This window comes from Panthera pardus, unplaced genomic scaffold (assembly GCF_024362965.1).
Source record: "Panthera pardus isolate Hobbes unplaced genomic scaffold, ASM2436296v1 HiC_scaffold_16, whole genome shotgun sequence".
Taxonomy (NCBI): Eukaryota; Metazoa; Chordata; class Mammalia; order Carnivora; family Felidae; genus Panthera; species Panthera pardus.
The window spans coordinates 58,274,907-58,295,905 of NW_026526721.1; the positions used below are offsets into that span (position 1 = coordinate 58,274,907).

The window sequence follows — 20,999 nt, forward strand, 5'->3', positions numbered from 1 at the left end:
AAACCCAATAAGGATATACTTCCCCAGTTTAATTTTGTTTGGGTGCATTTACTGTGTGAGAATGAAAAGCATGAAAAACTGGAATATTCTTAAAAGTAGCTGTAGTAGAGTTATATTCCCCCTTGCAATATGAAAGTAGCATATTATCAATGTAAAAAATCCAAATAATATGGTACAGTATAGAGATTATATATATATGTGTGTGTGTGTGTGTGTGTGTGTGTATTTTTTTTTAATTTTAATTTTTTTTAAAGAGGACCCATATTTCAATGACCCAGGCTTCAGGTCCAGATCATCCCCAACTTATGCAAGTTTGACTTACAATTTTTTGACTTTACAATGGTGTGGAAGCAGTATGCATCCAGTAGAAATGGTACTTCAAATTTTGAATATTGATTTTTTTTTCTCAGTCTAGCATAACCTCTTGTGATGCTGGGCAGTGGCAGTGAGCTGCAGCTCCCAATCAGCCAGGCGATCATGAGGGCGAACAACCAATACACTTACAACCATTCTGGTTTTCTCTTTGAGTCAGCACTCAATAAATTACATGAGATCTACTTTATCATAGAATAGACTTTGTGTGAGATGATTTGCCCAACTGTAGACTAATGTAAATGTTCTGAGCAGGTTTAAGGTAGACTGGGCTAAGCTATGATGTTCAGTAGGTTAGATATACTAAATGCATTTTTGACTTACGAAATTTTCAACTTACGATGGGTTTATTAACACATAGGCCCACTCTAAGTCAAGCAGGATAGGTATAATTTTAACAAAAAAATTATTGGAATTTCTATAATGGAGAGGACTACATTTTCTCAGAAGAAATAATTTGATAAGCTAGTTGAGAATAGAGAATGAGACCCAAAAAGGAGCTTCAAGTATTAAAGGATACTTGCTGAATTACAATACTGGACACAAGTGGTAAAAATTAAGCAGGAAACGTGGAAAAGTGAGATTAAAGGTAGCTATCAGGTTTTATAAAATCATGAATTACATAATGTAACTTCCCTTATGAGCTTCCTTGTCCCCATCTTCAGTAAAATTTACTAAGAACCAAAAACATCTATATATTTAAAAGGAGGTAGCAGAGATCATGAGGAGCTAACCTACAAAATTTTTCAGAAATCATGAGGAGATAGATCTTTGGGTGCTCAGAGGCTAAAGAACTGGGAATTTAAGATAATTGGATCAAGATCTTTGAGAGCAGTGGAGTGAGTTCCCAGTGAACACTCACCATGGCATACATCAAGCATACATGCACACAAAGTCACACAGTAAAAAAAGCTATAATGAGATTGTACAGTAATAGAGTTCTGTAACTAGTTTCTTTTTTCCACTTACTGTTTAGCAGACTCTGTTCTAGTTAATAAATAAAAATAAAAATAAAAATTAAAATTTGTTTTAATAGTAAAGAGTATTGTGGATATTCCACCTTTATCATATTGCCATTACTTGTCAATTGCCAGGTGTATTTGGATCAGTTATTTTCCCTTCCATCTCTTTGGCTTACTTTACATTACTTTGTTACAACAGTTGTATTTTAATTACTGGTGGCTTGTTAAATATTTAATACCTACCTAATAGAGAAAGTTCTCCACTTTTTTTTTAAGCTATCTTGTCTATTCTCACATTTAGTATTTCCAGATGATATTTCAAATTGTTTTGTAAAATTTCAACCCCCCCCTCAAATTTCTATTATTTAATTCGGACTGTAATACATTTTAATTTTATGAAATTGGTATCATTATCACACTACCGAGTCTTTCCCTTCCAGAGATGGAAAATTACAAGTTTTATATTCTTTAGTTTAGTCCTGGCTAGAAATGGTACCTTAAGCCAGGAACTAACACTTTGGTTAGTCAGTTTTGAATTATAAAAGAAGAGGAAAATGTGGACATGGGCACTTTGAGGAGATCAAGTCCTGGACTAGTTACTGTAATTTATTAGGTAACAGTGACACCTGGAAAATATTTATAGGGAATATCTTGAAGATACTAATAATATGAACATTAAGCCAGGTTGGAGTGAAAGTCCTTTTACATTAGATTTATATTTCCTCTGTACCTTGTTTTCAGGAAATTCTGTCCTAGAAGTTTTCTTTCTAAAATATTTATAGAGACATTTTAGCTCTAAAAGTTTATAATTATTTGGGGGGGTATAACCCTTAACCTTGAGGCTATGCTCACTTACTAATTAATGTTAGAGAAAAATTATATTTTCTGGAATATATTTTTGTAGAAATTTAGGTATCCACAATTAAAGTAGTACGTGATGAATGTATCTGTACTGGCTGTTCCCTAGATGTCTATTAATTCATTAATATGATTCTATAAACTCACTTGGTTATAATTGGCTTTAATCTCCTGATTAGTTAGGAAGCCTCAAGATACTATATTCTACCTTTCCTTCCTCAGACATGAAAATAATGACTCTTGTTAGTCTAGCAATTCTAAAAAGATTTTCTCTGTTTCAGTTTATTCCAATTTTATATTTCTCAGTAAACTCTTATAATTTTCCATGTTTAGACTCAAACTTCTTAAGTTTATTCCTTTATATTTTATAAGTTTTTGCCAATGTAACGAGTATCAAATTTTCATTATATTTTCTAACTAACTACTGCTGGCTTATAAGAACACGATTTTTTTTTGTATATTTATTTTATATCAAGCTATTAAAAAGCCTTTTGGGCTTAGTTTACTAATTAATTCTTTTGAGTTTTCTATGTAATTTAAAATGTTGTCACTAATGACATCATTTTCTCTTTTAAAATTATGGATAAATGTCTTTCTTTTTTTTTTTTTTCTTATTGCATTAGCTAAAGCTTCCAGAACTACTTTAAATCATCAATATGAGAATAGGCAACTGTTTTACTCCTAAATGTAAATGAAAGTGCACAGTGTAAGTTGGTAACTAGATAACTAGGTATTAGAGTAAAACCTTGGATTGTGAATAACTTGTTCTGTGAGTGTTCCACAAAATGAGCAAACATTTCTAATAAATTTTAACTTGATAAACAAGTGATGTCTTGCCATACAAGTAGTATGCGACACCAAACACCATGTGATCACAACTGGGCGAATGGTTCTTGAAATTCACTTTGATAAACAAAGTGCTGTGGATTACAAGCACGTTTCTGGAAAGAATTATGTTCACAAACCAAGGTTTTACTATATTTACTGCACATGCTAACTCCAAGTCCTTTGCAGGGCTGTCTGGAAGAGCAGGGTTGAATGAGATTCTGAGGCTGCATCAGAAAACAGTAATATGATGAATGATTAATAACTACCATACTCCTGTGAGGAAGAAATGGTGGCAAAGGGATTAATAATATTGATAGATTTTCTAATATTTAGACTTACTTGATATGAAACTTCTATTTTGATTTCCTTTTTGATCTAAAAGCTGTCCAGAAAAGTATATTTAATTTCAGGCTGTTAGAATGACTATTTTTAAAGACCCTCCTTTTGTAATTAGTAAATTATAATTGCATTGTGATTGAACAATATTTGGGATTTTATTAAAATGCTCTTCGAGTCTAGTTCATTTCCGTAAATGGTCTACAGGTATATATGTAAAGGATATGTATTTGGTTTGGGAAGATAAGACTGTATATCTTATAAACCAAACACTTAAGTGTTTATTTATATCTTTTTATAGCCATAATTATTTTTTGTTCAATTGGTTATGAAATTATCTGGGAAAGGCATGATAAAGTATCTCATTGAAATTGTGATTTTGTCAAATTCCTTTGTCTTTTATAATGGCATTTACTTTATATATCTTGACACATTGATTTCTGTTGTATAGATACTAATATTTTTATCAATTCTGATAGGTTATTTTAAAAAAAACATTCCTCCAGATAAGTTGAATGGTTTATTTTACCAACTTTGCCTGGTATGTATCTTCCCGTATCTTTGTATTGAGTTTTTTTGTGTCATTTAATTTTAGGCATAGGCCCCAGACTTACAAATAAAAAAGACGAGGTACAGAATTGACAAGCTGAGACTTATGTGATTGACATCATCACCAAAAACAGTAGCCATCCACAATTGGATCAGTTTTGAACTCAGAATTCCAAACAAGAAACTTGCTAGAAAATAAGACCAAATTTCAAATAGGATGTCAAAAACTGAAAGAAAGGGGAACAAACAGAAAATAGTTAATAGAGCTTACTTGATCTTAACTTTAAGTGATAATCTGGGTCAACTTTTCTTTTTGTTCCTATCTTTAAAACTAGCCATTGGGGTAGATGTATGGCATTTTCTTATTCCTACATTGAAAGAGTTTCTATTCAAATGCTGAGAGCCATACAAGTTGGCAAAATTCAGTCAGTTTCATTAAAGAGCTTCTTTTGATCCCCAGTAAGAAATATACATTTATTCAGTGCCAAACAGTGTAATAAATTTTGGAGATACAGTAATGAATAAGAAGTAGAAAGTCCCCAAACTCTTGGAACTTATATTCTATATCTAACATGATACACACAGGAAATACAGAAAAGGAATGCCTCTGGGTCCCAGCTTAGTGAATCTCCTGTATTGTTGTGGCTTGTCAAAGCAACTGATTGGTTCCTTATTGTTGAGTATTTCATTTGCTTCCAGTTTTTTCCCTGATAAAATGCTGCATTGTATATTGTGTATATTTCTGCACATGGTTTTTTGTACTTCTCTGATTACTTCCTTAGGCTCCAGAAGTGGAATTTGCACTAAAGAATAGTTGCTCCTTTACTGATATTGTCATATTTTGCCAAATTTCTTTCCACAATCATTATGACGTCCTTCCCAGGAAAACAGGAAGCCTAAGCCCTTGATGGCCTTGGTTGCTGGAATCAGGCATGCCAGTGGGTGAGAAAATCCCCCCACTTTTACAGGGTGAGGAACAGAGGAATAGAATTTGAATCACAGATAAAAGCAGGTCCTGGGGTCAGGAAAGCAGAAGGGTCAACTGCAACAGAATAGGTGGAGAGCAAGAACGAAATGAAAACAAAGAATGGCCAACAGAAAATAGAGCAACCACAACAAAAAGCGAGACTAAATTTGAGAATAAGTAAATCTTGAACTGTGTTCTGAGGTGGCAAAATGAAAGAGAAAAAAATCTTTTATGAGTCCCATTTATAAACGTCCACTATGGGAGAGCACACTGCTCAGAGTGCTGAGACAATTTAGATTCCTTCTTACCTAGTCCTGTGCCCATGTTTCTAGGTCTGCTAAGTGGAAAGATGTAGCATCTGTAGGGATAGTATGAACATGGAAGGGGAGTTTCAGGAATGGCCTTCTAGGTCATACCTGTTCAAGGCATGGGGTTACCCGTAATGGCAATCTGGGGAGTCTAGTACCTCCTACAACTGAAACAAAGAATGGAGGTCGACTCTGGTTTCAGAAGGATGCAGGGAATGGGAGTTAGAAGACCCAATTTGAAGGTTGCTTTCTTTTTTGAGGTGCCTGGGTGATTCGGTCAGTTAAGTGTCCGACTTTTGATTTGGGCTCAGGCCATGATCTCATTGTTCAAGAGTTCGAGCCCCATGTCAGGTTCTGTGCTGACAGCTTGGATCCTGCTTGGGATTATTTGTTTCCCTCTCTCTCTGCCCCTCCCCCACTTGTACCCACAGGCATGCAGGTACATGCTTGCACTCTCTCTCAAAATAAAATAAATAAACAAAAAAGAAGAAAGTTGCTTTCTTCTTCTCTTTTTAATGTTTATTTCTGAGAGAGAGAAAGAGAGACAGACAGAGTGTGAGTGGGGGAGGGGAAGAGAGAGATGGAGACACAGAATCTGAAGCAGGCTCTAGGCTCTGAGCTGTCAGCACAGAGCCTGAAGCATGGCTTGAACTCAGGAACCTACCTGTGGGATCATGACCTGAGCCGAAGTCAGATGACTAACTGACTGAGCCACCCAAGCACCCCAGTTTCTTTCTTTTTATTTTTTTAAATTTTTTTAACGTTTATTTATTTTTGAGACAGAGAGAGACAGAGCATGAACAGGGGAGGGTCAGAGAGAGAGGGAAACACAGAATCTGAAACAGGCTCCAGGCTCTGAGCGGTCAGCACAGAGCCCGACGCGGGGCTCGAACTCACGGACCGGGAGATTGTGACCTGAGCCGAAGTTGGACGCTTAACTGACTGAGCCACCCAGGCGCCCCTCCACCCCAGTTTCTTTTTTAAGAAAGGAAAATAGTTTCTAATCAGGAAAATGTTTACTGAATGTAATTATTAGACTGGGAAAAACCTCAAAGCAAATCCAATATTTCTTACAAATTTTTTAAACTCCTATGCAAATTGGAAAAGACAGACCTCTAAGTACAGTAACTCTTCTTAATTTTTCTCTTTATGAAATATGCGCTAACTTCAAAAGACAGAGCAACAGTGTTTAAATAATTGCATGAGTTTTTAAAGATAATAATTATTATCTGAGTTATCCAAAAATTATTGATTCACTATTTTGTCAATTGGTATAAATGAAATATCAGCAAATCTTGTCATACATCTTTTTTCTTAAAGGAAATTTTTCTTTCAACGCTGTTAAAAATTCAGAGAAACTCCTAAGGGCTGAGGGAATAAGTTCACTGTTCTGTTCCTCCTTCAGCAGAGTTTTTATTATTGTAGAGTGACTACTTATAGTTTTTACTCCTCTGAAACCTAAACACAAAATTCTATTCCATTAATTATTATCAAAATTATGAAGCAAACTCTGTGAAAGCAGGGACTATTATGTTCATGGTTGAAGCACTAAGGCCTAGAATAGGAACTGTCACATAGTACATATCAATAAATAATTGTTGTATTAATGAATGAATGAATGGGTTAATGAATGAATTTCCATATCAGTACCCCCCTATATTCTTTTGACTTGCCAGTGAATATAAAAAATATTCTCTCGATTACACTGTAGATGTCAACTCTGATAAGGTTCTCTGACATTCTGTGGTCAATATTTACTATCTTAAATGGAGCTTAGTAGAATATTGGACCAAGTTTGGGCCTGGGCATGGATCCTTCCAACCAGCATGTATGATGATACCTCTCTGCATTTTTCAGTTTCCCCCAAGAGTGGTCCTTGAGTTTTTAAGATGTTTCTGAACATAGACCTCTCTGTGTTGCTCACCCTGGTCTTCTTCAGGAAAGCCCTATCTGCAGGAGGTCTTATGGTAAAAACTCTCTGAGTGACATATTATATCACTTGCTTGTGTGGTCTGGATTTTGGAAGAGGTTGAATGTCTATGGTAGTTAGACTTTCTCACATACCACAGATGGAACATATGAAGCACTTAAAGAAGATGTACCTTCCTGTGCTAAATTGGGTTTCCAGGTTCACCACAGATGTTCCAAGTTGCCATGGCCTGGGTAAGCTAACTGGATATAGAGCAAGGCTAAAGGTGGGTTCTCCTGATGCCCAAGTAGGGTAACTGTCCACCATGTGGACGAGCTCCCTTGAGGAAGACATGAGAGGGGTGATGATCCCTAGAATGTGTGTTATTCAGAAAAAAATAATCTTTAATTCTTAGTTTTAGGCATTGATTATGAAGATGTAAGGCAAAGATGGGTCAGAAGAGAGGTAAACAGGAACATTGGCTGCCCAACAGTGAGGTAGTTTCCAGGGACCATGAAAGCCACTACATATAGCTAAAACTTCCTCTTCCTGAGTGATTAGAAAAGTAATTTGAGATATACTTAATTGCTGGGGAAAGGGGGTAGTAGAAGGATCTGGCTCCAATATAACGTATTATTTGTCATCTTAAAGACCCCTTTGATGCACTAGAATGTAGTCTGGAAGCACCCCTTAAATGATCTTTTTTCAGGACGATAGAAGGGTGAAATGAGATAATGCCACAGAAGGCCTTAGGGCACAAAAGACATCCAGTGAGTGGAATAGTATACGTCAAGAATTTTCTCCAGGAGACTCTAATCATCACTTTTCCAAAATCGGTGCAAATAGCAGCACACTAAAAAAAGTAAATAACTTCTTAATATTACTTTGAAAATATTTGACTTCATAGACATCCTTAAAGTGTCCTGTGGACACCCTCTCCTGCCGCCCTGCCCAAGGTAGTGACTATCCTCTGAGAACCACTGTTGCAGGAAGAGGGTATGGGGTTTTGATCAGGGAGGGGCATATAAGATGGTTCTGGGATTGCTGGTGACACTATATTTCTTGTCCTGAGTGATAATTACACATCTATATATTTTATAATCATTCATCATAGTGTGCATGTATCATTCATTATATATATAAAATACACAGACATATGATAGAGTAATCAACGATACTTAGGTTCAGGGTTTTCTGAATGTGGTAAATGAACTCATGAAGGCCTTGCAATCTCTCTGCTTAAAGCCCTGTTCTCAGGCCCTGAAGATGGCCATGTCACTCACACTTGCTCTTTAAGCTGACAGCTTTCCATGTTGCCCAGTGAAGCCAAGGGCAACGGCTGCATCCCTCTCACCACCAGCAGGTGCACTGCCTAGCTTGTCTTCCAAGTTCATCTTCAACTCATAGAAAACAACATCTCTCATGTTCTTGTTGTTGAGCATTTGGACTCAGCCTAGGTCTGTAGAAAGCTTCCCCTATAAGCGTCCTCATGAAAAGTCTCAACCGAGTCTCACAATAAAACCACAACAAATATTAAATAAGAAATATGTGGTAGTGCTTGTAAAGGGTAAATCATTATACTAATGCTCACGATTATATTTGTACAAGCATAAATTATGGTAAAAGATTACAATATCCATGTCAGCTTTTAGAAAATACAAGATTCTAATTTTAAGAAATTTAGGGAAAAAAATAGGTCCTTACCTAATGAATTGTTCCCCTTTTGTAGGTTGCCATTAATATCATCAATACTATTAAACATAATCAAAGACATTATAGAGGTCATCAGACTTTCTCCATTAATTAAATTGGTGAGGCTTCTAGAAAGACCTATGGAAAAGAAAATATTTTGTTTCACTAAAGAAAATCATCAATATTAAAGATTAAACTTTTATTAGCAAGTAGAAGTATATTCTTATCTATCGATTTATATCACATACTTTTCCCATATACTTAAATAGACTTTAGTCATATTTGAAAACTCCCTTCAAGGAAATTTAATTATATATCAACTTTAAGTTAAGTCTAGACTTCCATAATTAGGAATCAAATTTATTGTGGTTGAGTATGGTTTATTTAACTAAGATAATAAGCTAGAGCTGTTATTGCTTGTTTTAAAGCCCAGATGAAAACATGAAGTTCATTATTTTTTTAATTTGGTGATTTAGTCAATATAAATACACATTATATATTTAAGGCAAGATAGGGAACAATGACAGAGGGATAAAGGAAATTCATAAGCCAAGCTTTATAATATGGTGCCTAAGCAAAGTATTCATGCAATTGTCAAGATAATCTCACTATGATTAGAAATTCTCTGATTTTTCCATACATTCCTGTCAAAGGTTTTAGAGATTAAGCTCTATGAAATGGAAAGCACCCTCATATTATGTACTCCCATCCTAATTTCCCTCCACTTGTGGTGATACTCTAAGTTTAGCGATCAATGATCATTTTTCTCTATTAAATATGCCTGTAGCGGCAAAACTGTAACTTTGAGCATCTTTAATGACTTTCTAGATGTCTGTAGGAAGGAAATGTTATTTCATGACCCAACCATTCTATGATCACAACCTAACACACTAAGTATGTTGTTGCAAGACAAGTCAAGTCAAGGCAGTGTGTTCTTGTGGAGGGGAAGTGCACTGATGGTCTAATTCTTCACCTCGTTATGCATCCATGCCCTTTTCTGTAAAACTACAGTTTCTCTCCTCTAAGAGATCCAGTCTGTTCTGTTATGAGACTTGATGCAAGCAGAGGCTTGGGAAGGATTTTTGCTTCCTATCTCGGGTACCTCTGCCACCACCACTATAATGTCCCCTGGCTGTGCTACTGGAAGATTGTGAAAATATGTGGAAGAAAGGTGGATTTCTCCAAGGGTCCATCCTTGATCACTTAGCCCCTGGATGATCTTCCATCTGACTGTAGATTCATTAGTGAGCCCAGGCCGTATCATCACAACTGCCAGACTCACAAAAAATAATAAATAACTGTTGTTTGAAGCCACTGTGTTTTTTCTTACTCAGTTGTTGAAACTCAGAGTTGTTCTTTACTGAGAAAAAACTAACTGGTACTGTTATGTAATTATTCCAACTTGGAAAATAGAACTATAACAAATTGTAAATATGTGAAAATACACAACTGACATGGGGGCATAAGAGTCAACAGACCATCGAAAGCTCAAGACGGTGTGAAGGTACTCATGCACTCATAAGCATAGGCAGATTTTGTAGGTGTGTGGGAGTAAAAGAAAACAAATATAAAAATCTTGCTTTGTCAACTCAGGCAAAAATGTTGCCAAGAGAAAAGTACTTTATTTTTATTTTTTTAAAAACTACAAAGTGAGGAGAAAAACAATATTCCAAAAGTCACGGCAAGATGGCCAAAACGTATGAGCATAACTTTGGAAGATAACCCAATAATTTACATTCAACAATGACAGGCCAGGCAATCACTGGATTACTAACCAGATTATAAGATTATAAAGTTGAAAGAAGTATGTAATGCTGTCAGGTAGCACAAAACTTCACTAAGTCCTGTGAGTGGAAAAGGGGCGGGCACTGACAGAGTCCCATAGAGGCAGGGCTGGGGGATAGACGCTGGGGCCTCCTCTCCTTTCTGTTTTTCTTTTTTAATTAAACCATTTTGTTTAATGTTATTTATTCTTGAGAGAGAGACAGAAACAGAGCATGAGTGGGGGAGGGGGAGAAAAAGAGGGAGACACAGAATCCGAGGCAGGCTCCAGGCTCTGAACTGTCAGCACAGAGCCTGGCCAACTTTGAGATTATGACCTGAGCTGAAGTCTGACGCTTAACCGACTAAGCCACCCAAGCACCAAAACTCTTACCTCACAATCTTAATCTCTTTGATTTAAGAATTGGCTTTCCTTTATTCATTTAGGTAGATTGATGTGTCTCCTCTATTCTATTTCTACTTCCCTCCAGTAGCTTCTCCCCCTATAATGGTCATAAAATGAGAAGTGTGTATGTGTGTGTGTGTGTTACATCAACTTGGTACTTTATTTATTTAAAAAAATTTTAATGTTTATTTATTTTTGAGAGAGAGAGACAGAGCGTGAGTGGGGGACAGGCAAAAAGGTAGATAGAGTCTGAGATACAGGGTTCCAGGCTCTGAGCTATCAGCACAGAGCCTGACATGGGGCTGGAACTTGGGAACAGTGAGATCATGACTGAGGCCTCAGTCGGCGGATTAACCGGCTGAGCCACCCAGGCACCCTGACTTGGTACTTAATTTTAAATATAGATTTATTTCTCCTAAAATAGTACACTCTGAAAACACTGTAAGATTAGTGACTTTACTGTTTTTGACTTTCTGCATTTTTTGGTCTTAATGGTGATGACTCCAAATTTTTTTGTTTTTTGTTTTTTTACAGATGGCATTATCCTAATTACAGTATTTTCAAAGGAAAAGCAGTATTTGACAATAGAAATGTCATCACAATGTATATGCAAATTGTTCACCCTCAGAACTTTTGGTTTAAGGTAGAAGCATGTATAAAGTCAAGGATTCCAAATAATCCCTTGTCTTATTCCACAAGGGGATGAAAGATGAAAGATTTTAAAAATATATATACTAGGTAAGCCCATCACTAACATTTCATTTTGTTCTAAGCATCAGCAACCTGAATCTCTATGCTTAATTCCCAATGCCCAGAACCTCATTTCATATAGTGAGAAGCTACAGTGAGCAAAAGATCTTAACACTAGACACATTAAATGCAGAATATGATATTTTAAATGTAGAAAAAGAGGAAAACATATACCTACCAAGGTCTCTTATAGCAGCTGCAGTCAGCATGGGATCTGAACTCATGAGGATAGTTGCAAATAATAACCATGGAGTGGTTTTCAAAAGTAATTTATTCACAGATGCCAGATACCAAAGAATTAATGTATAATTCATTAAAAAGCCAGGAATTGTAATTAAAAGTATCTGCAAAGAAATTTTATGTATAGAAAAATCAGATTTCCTTTTTATCCTATTTTGAAAAGCAGATTATCAGGATTATTAGAGATACAGAATCACACTGAATCCATCAAAGGGAAATTTTAAATTATCTTCTTTAATAAATATGTGCTTGCAAGTCTGGAAATAAGAGGCAAATATTGCAATGAGATTCTTAGGACCTATGACACAGCACTTGTAAGAAATAGCATATAATTAAAAGGGAACTTTTAAATTTCTTGATAAGGTCATTGAATATAAATATGTATGTGTAAAGGTATATGCATACACACCATATATACTCACACTTATATATACACATTTAACTATGCATAAAACTGAAACCTAGCCTATTAACAGAGAGAAAAAGAACAAGTTTACAAAGAAGTTACAAAAGAGGAAAAGGAGGAGAAAATAAAATAGAAAGAATGTAGAGAATTGGCAGAGGACTATAGAAAAGATGGGAAGAAAAATTCTATTATTCTAGAACTGGAACCTGGCCTTCTGCCTTCCCACCATTGCCTTCTACTTTCTTTTATTCTATCAGTGGCAGCTATGTAGTAAGATTTCATTGCCAGATGGTCTTGGAAAAATGTGACTGTGCCTGAAGCTACCTATAAGAATTCAGAACTGCACCTCTGTGTTCATTGTAACATTTACAATAATGTGAATTTACACTATTTACAATACTTATTTACAATAATAAGACATGGAAGCAACCTAAGTGTCTATCTATAGATGAGTGGATAAAGAAAATGTATTATATATGCAATGGAATATTACTTAACCATAAAATAGAAGGAAATCTTGCTATTTGGGACAGCATAGATGAAACTTGAAGGCATTATGCTACATGAGATAAGTCAGATAGAAAAAGACAAATGTCATATGACCTAACTTATATGTGGAATCTTAAAACAACAACAACAACAACAAAAAACCCTGAGCTCATTGATACAAAGAACAGATTGTCAATAGCCAGAAGTGAGGACTCAGGAGGTTGGGAAAAGGGATGAAGGGGGTCAAAAGGTACAATCTTCCAATTGTAAAATAAATAAGTCATGGGATTCAATGTACAGCATGGTGACTGTAGTGAATAATACTGTACTGTATATTTAAAAGTTGTTAAGAGAGTAGACCTTAAAATTATGATAAAAAATTTTTATAATACTGTGGTGATGGATGTTAACTAGATTTATTTTGGTGATCATTTCAAATTTTTTTTTAATGTTTATTTATTTTTGAGAGACAGAGAGAGAGACAGAGCTCAAGAGGGGAAGGGCCAGAGAGAGAGGGAGACACAGAATCTGAAGCAGGCTCCAGGCTCTGAGCTGTCAGCACAGAGCCCGATGTGGGGCTTGAACTCAAGAACCGTGAGATCATGACCTAAGCCGAAGTCAGACGCTTAACTGACTGAGCCACCCAGGCACCCCGGTGATCATTTCAAAATACAACAAGTATCAAATCATTATGTTGTATACCTGAAACTAATATAATGTTTTATGTCAATTGTATCTCAACTAAAAAATTTTTAAAAATTATAAAAATTTTGTAACGATGTGGAAAAATGCTCTTACTACCAATATTAAAGAAAAAAAAGGAATATATATGTATATGTATAGAAAGTATAGCTAATTTTAATAGTTTTGCTTCTAATGTAATTTAGGTAATGGCCTTATATTTACAAAGCTGTTTTAATTACTTTGGAAGAAATGTATACCCTGCTTAAGATTTGGAGTATTTTTTCTTCAAGCTCTTTCCTTGATGGGGTTCAAATATCACATGATTAGGATAACATAATGGTTTGTGATTTAAAGTTATAGCTGTTTCTATGAGTATTCTCTGTTTTTGTTCATGTGAGTAAGGGAAGTTTTAGAAGGTGGGTAATTTAAAAAAGACTTTTATCAAAAATAATTAAAAAACTGGACCAAATGTTTTCATAATAGCTCTCTAATAGCATCTCAGAGTTAAAATTATAACTGGCATTAAGCCCTGCAAATCAGATTCTCAGAATTACTTTTTTTTCCTCTGTAATTTTTTTTTTCCTGAGCCCTCAATATGCTGGTCAGTCGCTAAGATATGGTTTATTCACTAAAATATAAAGCTAAATTTACTTCTCCCACACTTCGTACTTTTTCTTTGTCTTCTTTGTTTTATAGTTTAGAGCAAAATTTTAAAAATTCGGAGCATAGATAACATATAGTAGTTCATGAGTGAATGATATTATTAGAAAAGATTACTTCTTACCTGCCAAAATAACTTTTGGAGCATGTAAACATCCATGTCGAATGCAACGTTAAAGATAATTATTGGTGTAAATATATTAAAAAATAATTTTGGACTCATCCATTGTATGGCATCTGTGTATCTTTGCACCTAATAATATAAAAATACATCATTTCTCACTTATCCATCCTCCTATTAGCATACAACACATGCCAGACACCCCTCTCTCTAGCAAAAGAGAAAAAGATATATCACAATGTAATAGGTGCTAAAGTTTTAACTCTACTGCATTTTCATAATTTTCCATCAGATTATTACCAGTAACAGAGGAACGTTAATGCACATCTCCATGCCCATTTTATTTTTTAAATAGCAGCTATAGAAAGTACATTGATATGGGTACAAAAGAATGTGTAGGAGATTTTCAGGCATACAAGAGGAAGACAGGTTTCAGGTAGATGGATTATCATGCACGATGTGTACAAATGAATAAACAATCATATCGCATTTCAGAAACTACAAATAATTAACCATGGCTTATATGGAAAATGTGCATGGAAGAATAGTAGGAATAAAAACTCAGAAGTTATGCTGTTAATGAAATGATTAATTAATGGTGTTTGTCATAAAATATTTAGTTGATAAATCCTCTTATGGGCATCCACTCAACATTTGTTTACTAAGGAAACACTGATTACTTGCTGTGTGAGGTGGTATCTTTGCCTTTGGGAGATGATTCTGCCTGGGTCTCTCGTGTTTCCCCATATCTTATGAGTGGAGGCATTGATTGCTTTTCTTCCAGACTATCTTTCAAAAATATATGTATGGCTAACAGCTTTGGAAGAGAGAGCCAAGTGTCTCCTTCTAGAGAAAAGAATTGGTTTACTGTACTGTACAGAGCAATAAAGATAGTGTCTCTCTCTAGGGCAAGAGGTAGGATGAGCTTACTGCCCATCACAAAATATTCAAGTTCTTTAAACTAAGGTTTCTTCTCTTATAATGCAATCCATTGTGTATGTGGGTTTCACTGGACCCTCTTGGCTTCTCCCTGCGGCTCCCGGGGCTCATGGAACAGGCACAAGAAGATGCTAATAGTCTGGTTTCTGCTATTACTATCAGTACTAAAGTCCTTTGTCTCAGGCCCAGAAGTCCCTTGTCTTTTGCCAGGACCATGAAACTGTGACAGGCTAACTTATTACTTGCAGGCAGAGTAAAATCTTAGGCCCTTCACAGTTCTTGACTTATGTTCTCTTCTTCTAAAAGGTTACTGACAAATATAAAAGTTTATAGAAGCACTTAATATTGCATATAAGTCAAAATCATACGGTTACAGAACATGTTCATAGCAATAATGTGCTCATAACAAATGAAGTAAGAATACTTCTGGCTCTTATACGAATACATGTTTTCCATAATGTTTGTTAATATCACATCTCCTGTTTGTTTGTTCTCATTCATGTTCTGATTGACTAGAGCAGATGATGGAAAATTATGGCCCTGGGCCAAATCCGACTCAATGCCTGTTTTTGTCAAGTCTTACTGGAACACAGCCATGCCACTTCTTACATATTGTCTACGGTTGCTTTTGAATTATAATGGCAGAGTTGAGTAATTGTGACAGAGCTCATATGGCCTGTATAATCTAAAATATTTACTAGATGGTCTTCTATAGAAAAAGTTTGCTGCCAACCCCGAGGCTAGAGAACTATTTAATGTGTCAATAATGCATTCTACGTCCCTTATTGTAAGATAGTCTCTCTCCTCTACCTGATTCCAGTTGTTCTCAACTTTTTGTAACACTGCAGCTGCCATGACTATATCTACAGTTTGCCTTCCTCCTTACTTCCAACTTCAGGTAAGTGGTCCAACATCTGTTTCTTGAAATCTTGTAAGCCATACACACTTAAAGACTAGCCTCTATTGTAATAGAAATCTTGTAAAATATTCCTAACTGAAGCAATAGATTGGTTCAATGTCAGAATTATCTTGCTACAAGAGACCTGTACTAGCAGCTTAATCTCTCTGGACTTCTTCTTTTTCTCCTTCTTCCTCTTCTTCTTCTTTTTAAAAAAAAATTTTAATGTTTTTATTTATTTTTGAGAGAGAGAGAGACAGAGACAGAGACAGGGCATGAGCAGGGGAGGGGCAGAGAGAGAGGGAGACAGAATCCAAAGCAGGCTCCAGGCTCTGAGCTGTCAGCACAGAGCCCAACACAGAGCTTGAACCCACAAGCCACAAGATTTATGACCTGAGTCAAAGTTGGACATTTAACCAACTGAGCCACCCAGGCACCCCCTCTCTGTGCTTCTATCTTATGTACCAATTCTTGTCTAAACTTTTGAATTCTGCTTAAACTCTCATTAGCTGCTCACACGCTCAGTAGCTGTATGTGTACTCATTCTCTGAGCTGCCCACCCCCTTCCAGACAGTGGCTCTGTTTTGACCGTGTTTAGCTGGATCTCAGCTCTTCCATGCCTGGTTCCTTTTTTCACATATCTGATCTGATAGTATCTATATCACAAGCATCTATCAACTGGCAGAACAGTGAATTGGCAAGTATTTTTTACAAATTTCCTTAAAATTCCATCTTTGAGTTTGTATGAATCTGAGGCATAACACAAAATATTTATTATACACACCTTGTCAGATGTAAAACTTAATATTTCAAAACTGCATCCAATTAAAAATAGTATCACAGGGAGAGGAATTGGAAAGTCTTTTAAGTGCAGGTTCAAAAATGCTGCAGAAAAATACATTTTTACTGAAAGGCAATGAAATATGACACTTACAGAACTTTAATTTGATATACTTTCTTAATGCTGAGGACAATGAAATACTGTTCCACTTTTTACTTATTTAATTCCAGTAATTAAAACCCTCTCTTATACTTAAGCACACTGAATCAGTGTAATTGCTAATCTGCTGGATTCTGTATTTACCTCTTGTATGAAATATCTCATTTCCTTAGAATCTTTAGTAAATATTGCTAGCAATCACTGGCTCTTGGGTTATTACTAAATACTTATAGCAATTTTTTTACATGTTATAAATCAGATATTAGTTTCTTCAGCAATCCTGCAGCAAGAGGTTAATAAATAATTAAAGTTTAATGAAATCTCCTAGATGATTTTCAAAATAACAATGAGGAACCAGGTATAATAATTTGCCCAATGAGAAAAACTAGCTTCCTATTACTGGTTATCTACTATGCATTAGGCAGCCTATAATGAATTTCTATCAAAGTACAATAAGCAATATCATCGCATTTCCTTCAGTTTAATGTTTTCTTTTTTCCACTTTTTTGTAATATAATTTCTAATCAAAGAATGCAAAAAAAAAAAAGAAATCTTTTGATTTCTATAGTGTTCTTTTCTTCTCATAAGGGCTAGACATAATTTATCATTTGAACAAAACCTATGGGACACCCTACCAAGTGCTTAAAAAGTAACTGACACATTCAGAAGACCCAAAAATTCTTTGTTCAAGTGAACAAAGCAGTACACGACTAGCTTTAATATGTGAATAGTTTATGATAAAGCAGATAAGAAAAATACACCAACCCTTGAGTTTTTGATTATCTGCTTCAATTCTTTCAATCATTTAAATCTAACCATGACCTACCAAGTAAAAAGACATGAATACTTTGAACCCAAAGAGGATGAAGACAATGAATCAGACTCTGCATGTCTCTTCTTAGGGACAGATTATCATTGGATTCATTTGGTTGGTAATCTTGGGTTAAAAGTATAAATTTAGGAACAAAATTCTAATATTCTATTACTGCTACTGTCCTCAATTCTATATGGCGACATTTACAAGATATATCCATAGAACAAACTCAAAGAAATAGTTACACCTACCTCCAACTGTGCAGATCAAAGACAGTATTAGAATGATTTCAGGGAGATCTTCAGAACTAGTCATAAATGTAATTCTGAGAAAACCCACCCATGTGCTGGAAACCGTTTTGGGAAGAAAAGTGATATTAGACACACTGGAATTCAAATCCATTTTGTTGTTTCTCACAAACCATCTGATTTCAGCTCTTATGACTTGGCAAAGTCTTCACAGGATCATAGGATTGTACAATTGGCCTTCTTGGTTTTTCTTAGGAAAAAAAAAAGAGGAAGAAGAAGAAGAAAGAAGCTCAGATTTCTCCTTAATTATTTCTAGTGATATCTTAGGGTCCACCAAATTTAAGAAAGCTTTCCCTTTCTATGATGCTTTCATTTTAAAGATGATAGAAAAGGTACAACTCCAAGTGATAGAGACTAGCCAGTGTCATCCTGTGTTCACTCCAAATGCAAAGCATTATTCAGCTGTTATTCACCCTCAATCTACCCAACTGACTAAAAGCGGTTTTCATCTAATCAGTCAATGGGACTACCAAATGGTGCAGGTTACTTAGTTCTGGGGATGGACAACTGAGGGGTTTATCTTCAACTTATCTGAGCCTCTGGAAGCATGTCCTGGCAGCTATTCCAAAGTGGGAAGTGGGATGGGGTCAGAATATTCTGATCTCTGGAGAACTTAAGATGGCAGAGAAGTAGGGGGGACCCCAGGCTTTCCTTTTTTCTCAAACACAGCTGTATTAAGATCAGATCACTTTGAAAACCAAGGAAATAGAACTGCAGAGTGACAGAAGGATGTCCACAGTTGAGAGGGAGACAGCTTGGCAGGTGTGAGGTGCATGAAAGTGAATTGGGGGAGAGAAAAACGATGGTGCCTTGGAGGGGATGAAACCCTTTCTATGGAAAGACAAAAGGGAGAGAAAGAGAGAGGTGTTAAGAAAGTGCTGCACTGAGTTCATACAGAATGAAAACCTCTCTGGACCATGGACTGGGGGAGTGAGAAGTACTGACCCAGTTTTTGTTTTTGTTTGTTTTTTGTTTTTTGGTTTTTTTTGCAAACAATGTTTGGAGCTCAAACTTTAAGATTTTGGAGTTGTGCAACTTTCTCCGGACTGGAGCTGTGGCTCTCACTCCTGGGGAGGAGGGAGCTGGCCCCGGGGCGCATACTGTGGTGCAGTGATCTATGGGGCACACTGGGAATACTTTTGGAAGAGGATTTATTGCCCCCTAAGGACAAAAGGCCCTGCAGGTGCCAGCAAAAGGCCTTTCATCGCTGGGGGACAGAGGTGCACCCAGAGGAAATATAGCCTTTGCTGCTTTTAGTGGTGCTACACCATAGATGCCATACACTGCAGGCGTGGGACTGTTTCTCAGGGACAGAGGACTTCACTTAGTGTGGAGAGGCTCTACTCTGGAGGAGAGGAGCAGATCCACGTGGTACAAGGTCCTTTAGGACCTTGGGTTTTGAATCCCAGCCACGCACCAAAGATAAAACTCAGGAGAGCTGTGGTGCAGGGCGAGTTGACTGTCCTCATTATTCTGTGAAGCTGCCTGAACGGTGGGTGTGTGAGCTTCCTGGTCTGGGGCTGAGAGATTGGGGTGGCAGCATTCCTCCCCCAACACCAACACAATGGGACTTCAGAGAGCAACAGCAGTGTCCAGTGGAGGCAGGACCGCTCACACCAAACCCTACCCTACGTTCCTGGCAACTGCTTATTTACTGGGGCAAGACCGACTCTAAGCCAAAGCAGTGGACCTCTCCTCCAGAAGACCAGCACAGCCAACATCCCCAATGCACTAAGTGCACTGGAAATCCAGGGCATCAAAATGACACCTACAGGCTTTTTTTCTTTGTTTCTTTCTTCTTCTTTTTTCTTTTGGAATCAGGCTCATAGTTCCTTTCTGTTTGTTTGGTTTTGTTTTGTTTCATTTCCTTTTCTCTTTTTTGGATCAGGCTTTTTTTTTTCTTTTCTTTTTCCTTATTTTTTTATTTTCTTATTTTTTCCCTCCTTTCTTTTTCTTTGGAAACAGCCTTATAGTCTTTTTATTCTCTGTTTGGTTTTTGTTTCCTTTTCTTTACTCTTTTTTTTTGGATCAGGTTCCCCTCCCCCCCCCCTTTTTCCAGGGTTACTTCAACAAACAAATCAAAGCACACCTAATTAAAGGTCCAAACACAGAACTATTTCAAGCAAGGAGGAGTTCTGCAGAGGACTGACAAGAGGGAAAAAACAGCCAAAACACAATAGCACAATGCACACAGCATACACCAGAAACACTTCCTGAAGTGTCAGGCCTTGGACAGCGTATCAGCCCTTTTTAATATAGCAGTATTCTCAGGTGTAGGACACAATGAGCTTTTAAAACATGGAAAAGACAGAAACTTAGCCAAAATGATAAGACAGAAGAATTCTCCCCAAAAGAAAGGTCAAGAAGTGGGGTGCCTGTGTGACTCAGCAAGTGGGTGTCTGACTCTTGATTTTGGTTCAGGTCATGATCTCATGGTTTATGACTTGGAGCCCTGCATTGGGATCTACCCTGATGACAGCATAGAGCCTGCTTGGGATTATCTGTCTCCCTCTCTCTCTGCTCCTCCCCCACTAGTGTTCACTCTCTCTCTCTGTCTCTCTCTCTCTCTGCAAAAAGTAAAAATAAAAAAGAAAGAAAGGTCAAGAAGAAATCACAGACAGGGACTTGACCAAAACAGATATAAGCAATTTATCTGAAAATAATTTAGAACAACAGTCATAAGACTACTAGCTGGACTTGAAAAAAGCATAGAAGACACCAGAGAAACACTTATTGCAGAGATCAAAGACTTACAAACTCATCAAGATGAAATAAAAAATACTATTACTGAGATGCAAAACA

General features: G+C 36.4%; 1 protein-coding gene across 2 annotated transcripts in view; it reads right to left on the reverse strand.

Annotated features, from left to right (window-relative positions):
• The window catches only part of SLC9C1 (solute carrier family 9 member C1), an 89,971-nt gene extending 71,600 nt beyond the window's left edge, over nt 1-18,371 (reverse strand). Inside the window, exons 1-6 of one of the 2 annotated variants that reach the window (XM_019448346.2) lie at nt 18,141-18,371; nt 16,920-17,020; nt 14,302-14,430; nt 11,877-12,042; nt 8,794-8,919; nt 3,971-4,132 (exon numbers count right to left, since the gene is read on the reverse strand). In XM_019448346.2, coding sequence (XP_019303891.1) covers nt 3,971-4,132; nt 8,794-8,919; nt 11,877-12,042; nt 14,302-14,430; nt 16,920-17,020; nt 18,141-18,291 — 835 coding nt within the window. In that variant the 5' untranslated portion in view covers nt 18,292-18,371. The remainder of the gene's footprint in view (nt 1-3,970; nt 4,133-8,793; nt 8,920-11,876; nt 12,043-14,301; nt 14,431-16,919; nt 17,021-18,140) is intronic. The other variant, XM_019448347.2, reaches the window with a different exon arrangement.
• Between the last annotated feature and the right edge of the window lie 2,628 nt (nt 18,372-20,999).